This window comes from Urocampus carinirostris, chromosome 1 (assembly GCF_059441175.1).
Source record: "Urocampus carinirostris isolate Australia breed hairy pipefish chromosome 1, RoL_Ucar_1.0, whole genome shotgun sequence".
NCBI lineage: Eukaryota > Metazoa > Chordata > Actinopteri > Syngnathiformes > Syngnathidae > Urocampus > Urocampus carinirostris.
The window spans coordinates 70,665,756-70,677,903 of NC_142349.1; the positions used below are offsets into that span (position 1 = coordinate 70,665,756).

Sequence of the window (12,148 nt, forward strand, 5' to 3'; positions counted from 1 at the left end):
AATAAAATAAAGGATTACCCATCTGTTGGTGCTTCTATTAAAGAGTAGTGCATAGACTTGGTTTGTTCTATTTTAATTATGACAATATTTTATCCACTGATGCTACAGTTTATATATCGCTTTCTTGTTCTGCCAATCAAACGATGAGTGAGATCTAAGTTCATAATCTGACTGTGCCTCACCAGACTTGAATTTCATCGCACATCTTTGCCTTAATAAGATACGGTAAAAGGATAGTGGGGTGTTTAGGACGCGTTTCGAGGGTTGGGCTGGGCACCCGTATGATGCGGCAGGGGTAAACCAGCGAAAGCTGTCGGGCCCTGCTGTTGAACAAAAGAGTGGGTTGTGTCACCCTGACCTGAGCTACATGGCCGCGTTCTTGTATCCCGCTTTGGAGGGATGAAAGCATGACCGAATTGGGTGCCGAGGTGCCTAACTTGTTTGGGCAATTGGGTTGGCCATGGTCCCAAATTTTTTGTGTGTTTTTTTTGCTGTTTATTCTCTTTTTTGTTTTCTTTGTTATTGTGTTTGTTTTGCTGTCTTTCACCCCTCTTGAGGGATATACCGTATTTTCCGCACTATAAGGCGCACCTAAAAGTCGTAATTTTTTTCAAAAGCTGACCATGCGCCTTTTAATACAGTGCGCCTTGTATATGGCTCAATATTAAATCGCAAGGTCTCGCAACTTACGCAACAGCCGCCGACTCGATTTCCCCCCGAACGTGGAGTAGTCCGCGGTGTAAGCTGGGATTTATATACCGGCGTGTCATTATCTAACCAATGTGTCAATCATCATTTGACTCGATCGCTATTGGCTAAAGTTATTCGGAGCCTCGGATTGGCTAGAGGGCCAAAACAAACCCTGCAATTGGCCGAAAAAGATGACTGAATAGCAAGCTTGCTAAACTACGCCATAAAGAAACATGTTTCATTAGTCTGTATTTGTAAACATTTGACTTTCCTGGATTTACTTCACTCACGGTTGTAAGAAGACAATGATTGCGTATCATTATTGAACGTGAGAACTTAGGTGAGCTATGCGGCTTTATATTTTCCCGGTATCTTGTTTTAGAACGATCTTGATGTTGCTGTGATGAGTTGAGTGAATGAAACTCAATTCCAAGTGTTTATTGTCATATGCACAGTAAAGTTGCGAGCGAAAATAGAAACTAAGGAATGGTTGGCATTTCTTAAATCCCAAGACTTTAACCTTCCGAATGATATTTGAAATGATGCATTTGAGTGACATCGTACGGACACCGCATCCGCACGCGTCTACGACACGTATTTGCGTCTTTGCAAGCTTTGGGAATGTTAAGGGGGTAATCAGTTGGACTGAATCATCTGACTGTTTTGTCGACGTTCCCATTGTAGCGCCTTATAATCCGGTGCGCCTTATCTATGAAAGATATAGGACCAAAAACTATTTTTTGGGAGTGCGCCCTATAACCCGGTGCGCCCTATAGTGCGGAAAATACGGTAACCAAGAGGACGTTCCCATTGTAGCGCTTTATAATCCGGTGCTTAACTTGTTTGGGTGTTTGGGCATTTGGGTTGGCCATGGTTCTTTTTTGTTTTCTTTGTTATTGTGTTTGTTTTGCTGTCTTTCACCCCTCTTGAGGGATATAACCAAGGTGGATAGATAGGTGGACAGAATAAGCAAGCCAACATTTCATTGGTAGAAAGAAACAAATCACTACTGTTATATAAGAAACAGTTTAGAGCTTGTTCATTGATTATCGTTGTTTCTATTAAAATTGTATTTACAGCATATACGTGCGCCAGTTCACCTAAGTCTCATACTCGGAATGCGGCGTCTTCTGAGATGTGGAGCGTGTGCTATGGCTACTGAGACTCATGCGTCTCCTCAGACAAGGGACTCTCTTGGCCAGCATCCTCTTAAAGTGACTCTGGAACTTCTTCCCCACAAAAGTGTAGAAAACCGGACTAATGCAACAGTAGAGGTAAGCCACGTTCTGCGTCACAAACAACGCATAGTCCAGCTTCTCAGAGTCGGCGCACTCGACTTTCTCACTGGAGCTCTGGATGGCTCGGAGGAGTATGACGACATTGTAGGGGGTCCAACAGATGAAGAAGGTCAAGATGATGATGAATATAAGCTTGATGGCGCGACATTTCTCCTTCATTCGAGTCGACAGGATGCGGACGGTGATGCTGGCGTAGCAATAGATCACCATCAGCAGAGGAAGGAGGAAGAAAACCAGGAACTGTTGATAATAAGTGACCAGTCGCCAGAACGCCATAATGGCTTCTGGGTATCCTGTCTCCTCGCAGACCAACCCGTTGAAAGGACTCTTCCACACGTTCTGGAACACCAACTCTTTTACGCTGGCGATGATACTGACGCACCAAACCACAGTGGAGGAAATGAAAGCGTAGCTTCTCTTCCTGCTTCGAGCAGCCGCCACGGCATGGACCACAGCCAGGTATCGGTCAAAAGTCATGAGCGTGAGGAACAGGATGGAGCTGTAGAACCCGATGAAGTAAGCGCTGCTGACCAACTTACACAAAACGCTACCGAAAATCCACTCCGATAAATGATACGTAGCCCAAAATGGGAGGCTGGTGGCAAACAGGATGTTGGAGAGGACCAGATTGAGCAGGAAAATGTTGGTGACCGTGTTGAGCTTCTCGTACTTGTAAATGATGTACAGGACCAGGCCGTTTCCCAGGTAACTCAGGAGGAAATTAACGTAGCAGAAAGCCGGGTTGAATTTGGAGCCGAAATTATTGACGTCTGCTTTCCTACAGAGGATGACACTTTCACTGACCACGTAGCTCGGGTCGTATGTCTCATTCATTTTGAGAAGATCCAAGAGGAGGGAATATTGGTCTTCGATTGTGTCCATGGTTGGCGATTGTCCTGAGGCACAGAAAAATATTAGATTTGACCCAGCTTCAAACTCAAATTACAAAAAGTTAAAATGTGTGATGTGGCTGCAGTTGGTGGAATAAAGTGCATCAAGGAAGCAAGGTTTTGGGTGCTCTGAGGAGAGTGATGAGCAACAAGAGTTGATGAAGATAAAACCAATTTGTTGAATCGTCTCATACGTGTTCAAAGAAATGCAGGAATCAAATGACGTAAGAGGGAGTTCTTTTTTTTTGATACACAATTTCAACAAGATACTCAGCGAATTACAGATATGCGTGGGTCTTTATAGTTTTCAACATAGCACGTGTACCCGGTTTGGCCCCGTCCCTTTTCACGCCTGAAGGCGTACATGCCCAGGGTTCCGTCCTTATTTGGAAATGTTTTTAAGTTTATGCCAGTTTATGTCACCTTGCCCTTTGCCGTTATCTCTTGTCCTCCCTTAAGGAGGATTGTTTATACTAATTTGTCCGCCGAGACCTTCCCGAGATGTAAGCAACATTTCTCCCAACTGTAAGCAAGTCTTTCTACATTTCTTTCTAAATGTATGCAAATCTATTCTACAAATGCAAGTTTATTTTCTACAACAGAGTATGAGTATGGATGTAAAGAGGGGACAGTATGAGAGTGTGATTGTGCCGACTGTGTTGTATGGTGGAGACTTGGAGCCTGAACGCAGATTTGACAAGGAAATTAAATGTTTTGAGATGAAGTGCTTGAGGAGTATGTTAGGAGTGACAAGATTGAAAAGATTGAGAAATGAAATTGTGAGAGACAGAACTGGAGTAGTAGAGGAACTGAGCAAGCGCGTGGATAAGTGAGTGCTCGGTTGGTTTGGACACATGAAGAGGATATACAGAGCAGGAGTAAATGGAAGGAGACCAATAGGAAGGCCGGGATTGACGTGGATGGATGGTGCTATGAGTGCACTGAAGAGGTCTAAATGTAGTGGAAGCTAGAGCTCTTGTTGGTGATAGGAATGAGTGGAGAAGTGTTGTGAAAGGATAGTGGGATGTTTGGACACGTTCCAAGGGATGGGCAGGGCACCCCTATAATGCAACAGGGGTAAACCAGTGAAAGCTGTCGGGCCCTGTTGTTGAACAGAAGAGTGTTGTGTCACCCTGACTCGAGTGACATGGCCGCTTTCTCCGGTACCGAGGTGCTAAACTTGTTTGGGTGTTTGGGCATTTGGGTTGGCCAGGGTCAATTTTTTGTGTTTTACTACTTTTTCCCTTTTTTTGTTTTTGTATGTGTTTGTCTTGCTGTCGGTCACCCCTCTCGAGGGATAGGGTAGATAGAAAAACGTCCATGTACGTATACCCAAGGATACGAACTTACTACATATGTTCTAACAGGATGACAACATCCCCATATTTCCCAGTCGATGTTGATGTTGAAACAATCGGGCATGTTATGAGAAGTGTGTATACGATACTATATTTACTCACTCAAAAGAGAGAACAGAAACTGCAGAACGGTGCTTTAAAATGCTGACTCTCCCATTTGGTGTGCAATACTACAATGAGTCATTCCCTCTAACAAAAGTAGTAACAAGTTAGGAGGTAAGCGCCAGGAGGAATTAAATTAAGGAATTAATTAGATTAGCCATATCATTGCTATCAACTTAATATAGTTCACGAGTTTAAATGTGGCAGACCGGGATAAACGTAGAAAAAGAAAGAAGGTAAATACATGAGGATAATGAACATTTGCAAGGCAGTGCTTATAGACTGATGCATCAGAATACCGTAAATTCCGGACTATAGAGCGCACCTGATTATAAGCCGCACCCACCCCATTTTAGGAGGATAACCGCTTTTGTACTTACACAAGCCGCACCTGTACATAAGCCGCACGCGCCCACATTAAAACATGTAACACAATAACGAAATTAACCCAAACCCGACTTTGAGTCCCGCAATTGTAACTGAATATGAAGTACACAGTCCAAAACCAACAGCCGGCGAATTGAGGGCAAAATGATACCGTACTTAACATATGACGCAGACCTGCAGAGTCCGGGTCCCGTTGAAAATAATCCAAGGAAAAAAAATTATATTTCCAAATGTAAGGGTGGGAAAATATATATATCCACTATTGTCCGCTGCGTCCACAAACACGTCTCACCTTTACTCCACTTCCCATCAGCCCCTGTCATATTCTCCCCTTCTTTTTGATTCGCTCGCGGAATACATATCAGAATAAGTCTCTAAAATAAATACATTACAAAAATATACAGTTGCAAATACATATTATACATGGTTACACATATTTACAAAAAAAGACGGTACACCGAGAGAGTTTTCAAAGCTTTAATAATAATATTATAACTTTCATCCCAAACCGGGTCTGTGAAGGGTAGCAAAACGCTACTAGGAACACGCTCGCAACACAAGGAAACGGGTCTGTTAAAAAAAATACGGTACTCGTAAAAATCATGGTAAACCGTGCTCCTCTTCCTCCGTATAACTGAAGACATTAAAGTCGTCTTCCCCAGTATGGGAAAGAGACTTTGTCATATAGACGAAAACACGCTAGCAACACACTCGCATATATTCCTCCGGTCTAAATCTTACCATTTGTACTCGAGCGCTGCTGGCGGCTGTTAGAAAAAATACTTAAATTGGCCGCATCACTGAATAAGCCGCAGGGTTGAACATTTGGGAAAAAAGTAGCAAGCCCGGAATTTACGGTAATAGCACAATGACATTAGCATCAACATGTTAATAGAAATCAAATATGAATAACATTTTTCAAGATTCTTTCAGTCTTATGTGCTTGTTTTGGGAGGTGAAATGTACTAAAATTGGAGTAAATTGACATGACATGTCTGATTTGTGTTAAATAAATTACAATCTTTTAATAAATACCCAAAATGTTGACTTTTTGGGTTGGTTTATATGCAATAATGGAAAAATAATGAACCCAATTTAATACAATTTACTGCCAAATAGTTTCAGAGTGATAGTTACAGTAATATTCTGTATGGAAATGTTAATCCAATGACATTTCTGAAGGTTTTATGGACTTTTCATGTTAATAATGGTGATTTGCCTTAACTGAAGTTGCTTAATATTAGTACCGTATTTTCCGCACTATAGGGCGCACCGGGTTATAGGGCGCACCCCCAAAAAATAGTTTTTGGTCCTATATCGTCCATACATAAGGCGCTACAATGGGAACGTGGACAAAACAGTCAGATTGTTCAGTCCAACTTATCACCCCCTTAACATTCCCAAAGCTTGCAAAGAAGCAAATACGTGTCGTAGACACGTGCGGATGCGGCGTCCGTACGATGTCACTCAAATGCATCGTTCCAAATATCATTCGGAAGGTTAAAGTCTTGGGATTCAAGAAATGTCAACCATTCCTTAGTTTCTATTTTCTTTTTCGCTCGCAACTTTACTGTGCACATGACAATAAACACTTGGAATTGAGTTTAATTTAAAAAAGACCCATCACAGAAACATCTACATCACTCTGAAACAAGATACAGGGAAAATATATAGCCGGAGTAGCTCACCGAAGTCGTTGCGTTTAATAATAATGTGCAACCATGGTCCTCTTATATCCGTGTGTGTAGTAAATCCAGGAGAGTAAAATATTTACAAATACAGAATGGTTAAACATGTTTTCTTTATGCCGTAGACAACCAGACTTGCTATTCACATTCATCTTTTTTCGGCCAATTGCAGGCTTTGTTTTGCCCCTTTAGCCTATGCGGGCCTGTAAATGATAAAAAGGATCCGCCTCCTTTACCTCCGAATAACTTTAGCCAATAGTGATCGATTCAAATGATGATTGACACATTGGCTGGGAAATGAAACGCCGGCATATGTATCCCAGCATACACCGCGGACCACATCGCCTACGAGGAAAAATCTAGTCGGCGGCTGCTTGCCTTTCTTGCGAGACCTTGCGACTTAATATTGATCCATATATAAGGCGCGCTGTATTATAAGGCGCATGGTCAGTTTTTGAAAAAAATAAAGGCTTTTAGGTGCGCCTTATAGTGCGGAAAATACGGTATACGTCACATGGTATCCTCCAAATTGTTCACTATAGCAGAAAAAAACAATGACAGTCAGGGTTGGGTAGGGTTACTTTAACTGGATTACTTTCAATGACTTTTGGATTACTCCAATACCAAATATGCTAATAAAAGACAAAAGAAACTAAATATGAATAAAATGACTACAATAACGGAATACATGGAACGGCAAAAATGATGTTGGCAAGCTGTTTGGATTCATTTTCATTTTGTTTCTGTCGCATGTTATTAGTTTTGCCGGAGATCAAAGAGATCAAAGCCAGGAGAGAAAGCTTACCACGTGTTGTGAGTCATCATTTGATTCATATTTAGTTTATTTTGTCTTTTATTAGCATATTTGGTATTGGAGTAATCCAAAAGTCATTGAAAGTAATCCAGTTAAAGTAACCCTACCCAACCCTGGTCCTGCTGTAGTTTGAATGTCTTCGACAAGCAGTGCCCCTAGTGGCCTGGAGGCCAAGTGGGAGAAAAAACCCAAAGCAGGTTACCGTATTTTCCGCACTATAAGGCGCACCTAAAAGCCTTTATTTTTTTCAAAAGCTGACCATGCGCCTTATAATACAGTGCGCCTTATTTATGGATCAATAATAAGTCGCAAAGTCTTCCAACTAACTTGCAGCCGCCGACTAGATTTTCCCCCGAACGCCAAGTAGTCCGCGGTGTATGCTGGGATTTATTTACCGGCATTTCATTGGCTAACTAATGTGTCAATCATCATTTGAATCAATCACTATTGGTTAAAGTTATTCGGAGGTCAAGGGGCGGATCCTTTTTATCATTTACAGGCTGGCATAGGCTGAAGCGGCAAAACAAAGCCTGCAATTGGCCGAAAAAGATGAATGTGTATAGCACGTGGTTGACGGCATACAGAAAGCATTTTTTACTTTTCTGAATTTGTAAATATTTTATTCTCCTGGATTTACTAAACACACGGATATAAGAGGACCATGGCTACACATTATTATTAAACGCAACGACTTCGGTGAGCTACTCCAGCTATATATTTTCCCTGTATCTTGTTTCAGACTGAATTCGATGTTTCTGTGATAAGCGGTGCAGATAATGGATGGAATGGAGCGTTTTATTTTTAAAAATAAACTCAATTCCAAGTGTTTATTGTCATATGCACAGTAAAGTTGCGAGCGAGAAAGAAAATAGAAAGTAAGGAATGGTTGGCATTTCTTGAATCCCAAGACTTTACCTTCCGAATGATGGAACGATGCATTTGAGTGACATCGTACAGACACCGCATCCGCACGTGTTCTCGACACGTATTTGCGTCTTTGCAAGCTTTGGGAATATTAAGGGGGTAATAAGTTGGACTGAACTATCTGACTGTTTTGTCCACGTTCCCATTGTAGCGCCTTATAATCCGGTGCGTCTTATGTATGTCAAAAATAGGACCAAAAACTATTTTTTCGCGGTGCGCCCTATAACCCGGTGCGCCTTATAGTGCGGAAAATACGGTAATATGATTACATTTTTTTCCCCTTGGATTATTATTAACCAGGGTCGGGTAGGGTTACTTTAACTTGATTACTTTCAATGACTTTTGGATGACTCCAATACCAAATATGCTAATAAAAGACAAAAGAAACTAAATATGAATCAAATGATGACTCACAACACGTGGTAAGCTTTCTCTCCTGGCTTTGATCTCTTTGATCTCCGGCAAAAGTAACATCAAATGCCACAGAAACAAAATGAAAATAAATCCAAACAGCTTTTTGCCGTTCCATGTGTTCCGTTACTCCCCAAGCCTGCACAAAATTGAGTCATTTTATTCATATTTAGTTTATTTAGTCTTTGATTAGCAAATTTGGTATTGGAGTCATCCAAAAGTAATCGAAAGTAATCCAGTTAAAGTAACCCTACCCAACCCTGATGACAGTACAGTAGTTCTTAATACATGCCAACATGAAACATAAACAAGGCGCCTCCATAATCACTTCCCTTTTAATATACATACCATTGAATTTAAAATTACAATCCCAAATCATAGAGACCAAAATGATCTCAAGAATTTAAGACTTACCAATGCTGCTTTCCATGGAAGGCACAAGAGACAGAGACTACGAATAAGCACTTGATTCGTCGATGAGTGCAGATCGAAACTTTGAAGGTGCGGGAGGCCTGCACCCAAAGGGGATGTACGCACAGTCAGAACGTGCATGCGTGTGTATATGCTTGCACACTGATCTGTGCATGTGGAACATCACATAGCAATAGCGGGTAGTCAGCATTCATTTGAGGAACTGAAGTGAAGACTGTTTTGGAATTGAAATCTAACCAGTGTTCATTTGACCTGTGAAAAGTGATGGCTGCCTGTAATTTTCCTTACGACACAAAGTCGGTGAGCAAAGCTTGAAACAACAGTGAGCAACGGCAATCCCAAGTGTGGCAACTGAGTCATTATCAAACATGTGCAAAACTTGACATCAAGTTACATTTTGCGGAGTTTCCAATGCAAATTCATTTTTCTCTTTTGAATGTACGATTGCAAAGGTTGTACGGCCTACAAACGTCGTTTGTTCTTACAACAATTCTTTCACAAGATATCCATTTCTTTTTATTTCCTGATATATTTTGTCGCATAATATTAACATTTTTGGGGGCTTATTTAGTCGGTTGTAAGATACAGAACTGTACTTAATCACATTTTTTTAGTGGAAGTACAATGTTGGCAACAAGATTCACTTGATATCATTGGAAATTATTTGAATGCAACACAAACTTTTTCTTTCAGTGTTTTTTTTCTACTTTTTTTTTAATTCCTTTAAAAAAATCTCATGGTATTTTTTTTTCTTTCTTTTTGTTCTCTACTTTTTTCCTACATTTCTTTCTTTTCTTTTTTTCTGTCTTTTTTCTAAATTTTTCCTTCTTTTATTCCTCTTCCTTTTGTTTCTTTTTTCTCAGCTTTTCACTACTTTTTCATTTAGGTATTTTTTTTGTTCTATTCCCCCCTTTCTTTAAGTCATTTTGTGCATAATTTTACTTAATATTTGGTCATGTTGGGATGAAAGAAGCAAAAACAACCTGAAGAGCCGTTTAGGACCCGAAAGAGCCAGTTCTCTTTAGTGAGCCGAGCCGAAGAGCCGGTTCTCGACATACTCTACTAACTTTACTCAACTTCGTTTGACTTCAGTGTCTGGTCTGCATTGCTAGCAGTAAGGCGGAGTCGTTTCCTTTGTCACCGATTCTGTTTGTAACTTTTATAGACAGAATTTCTAGGCAGAGCCGTGGGGTTGAAGGGGTCCGATTTAAGGGCTGCAGCATTGCCACTCTGCTTTTTACAGATGATTTGGTACTATTGGCTTTCTCAAGCTGTGATCTTCAGCTCTCACTGGAGAGGTTCACAGCAGAGTGTGAAGCGGCCGTGATAAAGATCAACACCTCCGAGTCTGAGACCGTGGTTCCCAGCCAGAACCGGGTGGCATGCCCTTTCCGGTTTGGGGACGAGACCTAGCTCCAAGTGGAGGAGTTCAAGTATTTTAGGGTCTTGTCCACGAGCGAGGGTAGGATGGAATGGGAGATCGACAGACGGATTGGTGCAGCAGTCGTGCAGACCCTGTACGGTCCGTCGTGGTGAAAAAAAAGCTGAACTGAAAGGCAAAGCTCTTGATTCACCACTGGATCTATGTTCCTATCCTCATCTATGGTCATGAATGTTGGGTCATAACCAAAAGAACAACATCCCAGATACAAGCAGCTTAAATGAGTTTCTGCCGGGCTCTCCCTTAGAAATAAGGTGAGCAGTCGGCCATCCAGGAGACCTCCGTCCAAAGCTGATTCTCCTCCGCATTGATAGGAGCCAACTGAAGTGGTTTGGGCATCTGATAAGTATGCCTCCTGAATGCTTTCCTCGGGAGGTGTTCCGGGAATGTCCCACCGGAAGGAGACCCAGGGGGGACCCAAGACACGCTGGAGAGACTGTGTCTCTAGGCTGGCCTGGGAACGCCTTGGGATCCTGTTGCATGAGCTTGACGAAGTGGCTAGGGATATTAAGGTCTGGGCTTCCCTGCTGAGGGTACTGCCACTGTGACCTGACCCCGGACAAGCGGAAACAGAAAATAATAGATGGATGGACGCCTTTACGCATACACCAATTTAAATTCTGACTACAAGTGACAAAACACTGGTCTCCTTTCGAGCACAGGTGCTGTGGAATTCTCTACCCTCAGATTCGATCTGCAACCTCAGTGAAACTGTTAAAATCTAGGCTTAAAACACACTTCTATTCTATAGCTTATGTATGACATATATTATTATAAGGGGGATTACCTCATGAGCGGCCCATGCTCAAGATTTCTTCATTTTCCTCATGCTAATGTCAGGTTTTGTAGGTTTTAGATCAGGGGATAGTGTAGTCTGTAATAGTCTGTAGTCTGTGCATCTCTTCAAGAATGCTTATGACTAAGAGCTATACAAACAAACATCTCATCTCATTAGCTACACCGCTTATCCTCAGTAGGGTCGCGGGGGTGCTGGAGCCCATCCCAGCAATCATTGGGCAGTGGGCAGGGGACACCCTGAACTGGTTGCCAGCCAATCGCAGGGCACACGGGGACAGACAACTCACTCGCTCATTCACACCTAGGGACAATTTTGGACCTGCCAATTCACCTGAAATGCATGTTTCTGGAACGTGGGAGGAAACCGGAGTGCCCGGAGGAAACCCACGCAAGCACGGGGAGAACATACAAACTCCGCACAGGAAGTCTGGAGCTGGATTTGAACCCACACAGGAGGTTCCCAAGACATGAACTGTGCCGCACAAGCGCTAACCACTGCTCCGCCGTGCTGCCCACAAACACACATGACTGGACTATTTGTGTTTCTTCTTAAATACCAAACAAAATGAATAAGGGATGCAAGGAATTTTAAACCCGGGTGAAAAATATTAACGTAATAAAAAGAGAGAACCAGTACAAATCGACCTGTTCAGTCAGAGGAAATAGTTTAACAATGTGCAGAAAAAAAACACAGGAAATAGTTTTTCTCACTTGATAAAGAAATACATGTGAAGTATTTCGCGCTGCTTTTCACACCTGCATCGCACAACTCAATATATAAGAGGCTCGTTCAGTAAGCGAGGTTGACTTTTTGGACTCTTGATACACAAAAAAACATTTTAAATATATTGCATATACCGTAATTTCCGGACTATAGAGCGCACCTGCAAAAACCACGGCCGGCAAAATAACAGA

The 12,148-nt window shown here is 41.9% G+C and overlaps 1 protein-coding gene across 3 annotated transcripts in view; it reads right to left on the minus strand.

The window, feature by feature from the left end:
- Nucleotides 1–12,148, minus strand: part of LOC148376704 (C-C chemokine receptor type 3-like) — a 13,596-nt gene continuing 1,448 nt past the window's right edge. For 2 of the 3 annotated variants that reach the window (XM_088350028.1, XM_088350036.1), the window contains exon 2: nt 1–2,884. In XM_088350028.1, the coding sequence (XP_088206154.1) occupies nt 1,791–2,870 (1,080 nt within the window). In that variant the 5' untranslated portion in view covers nt 2,871–2,884 and the 3' untranslated portion in view covers nt 1–1,790. Of the gene's footprint in view, nt 2,885–8,976; nt 9,075–12,148 lie in introns of those variants that run through there. The other variant, XM_088350020.1, reaches the window with a different exon arrangement.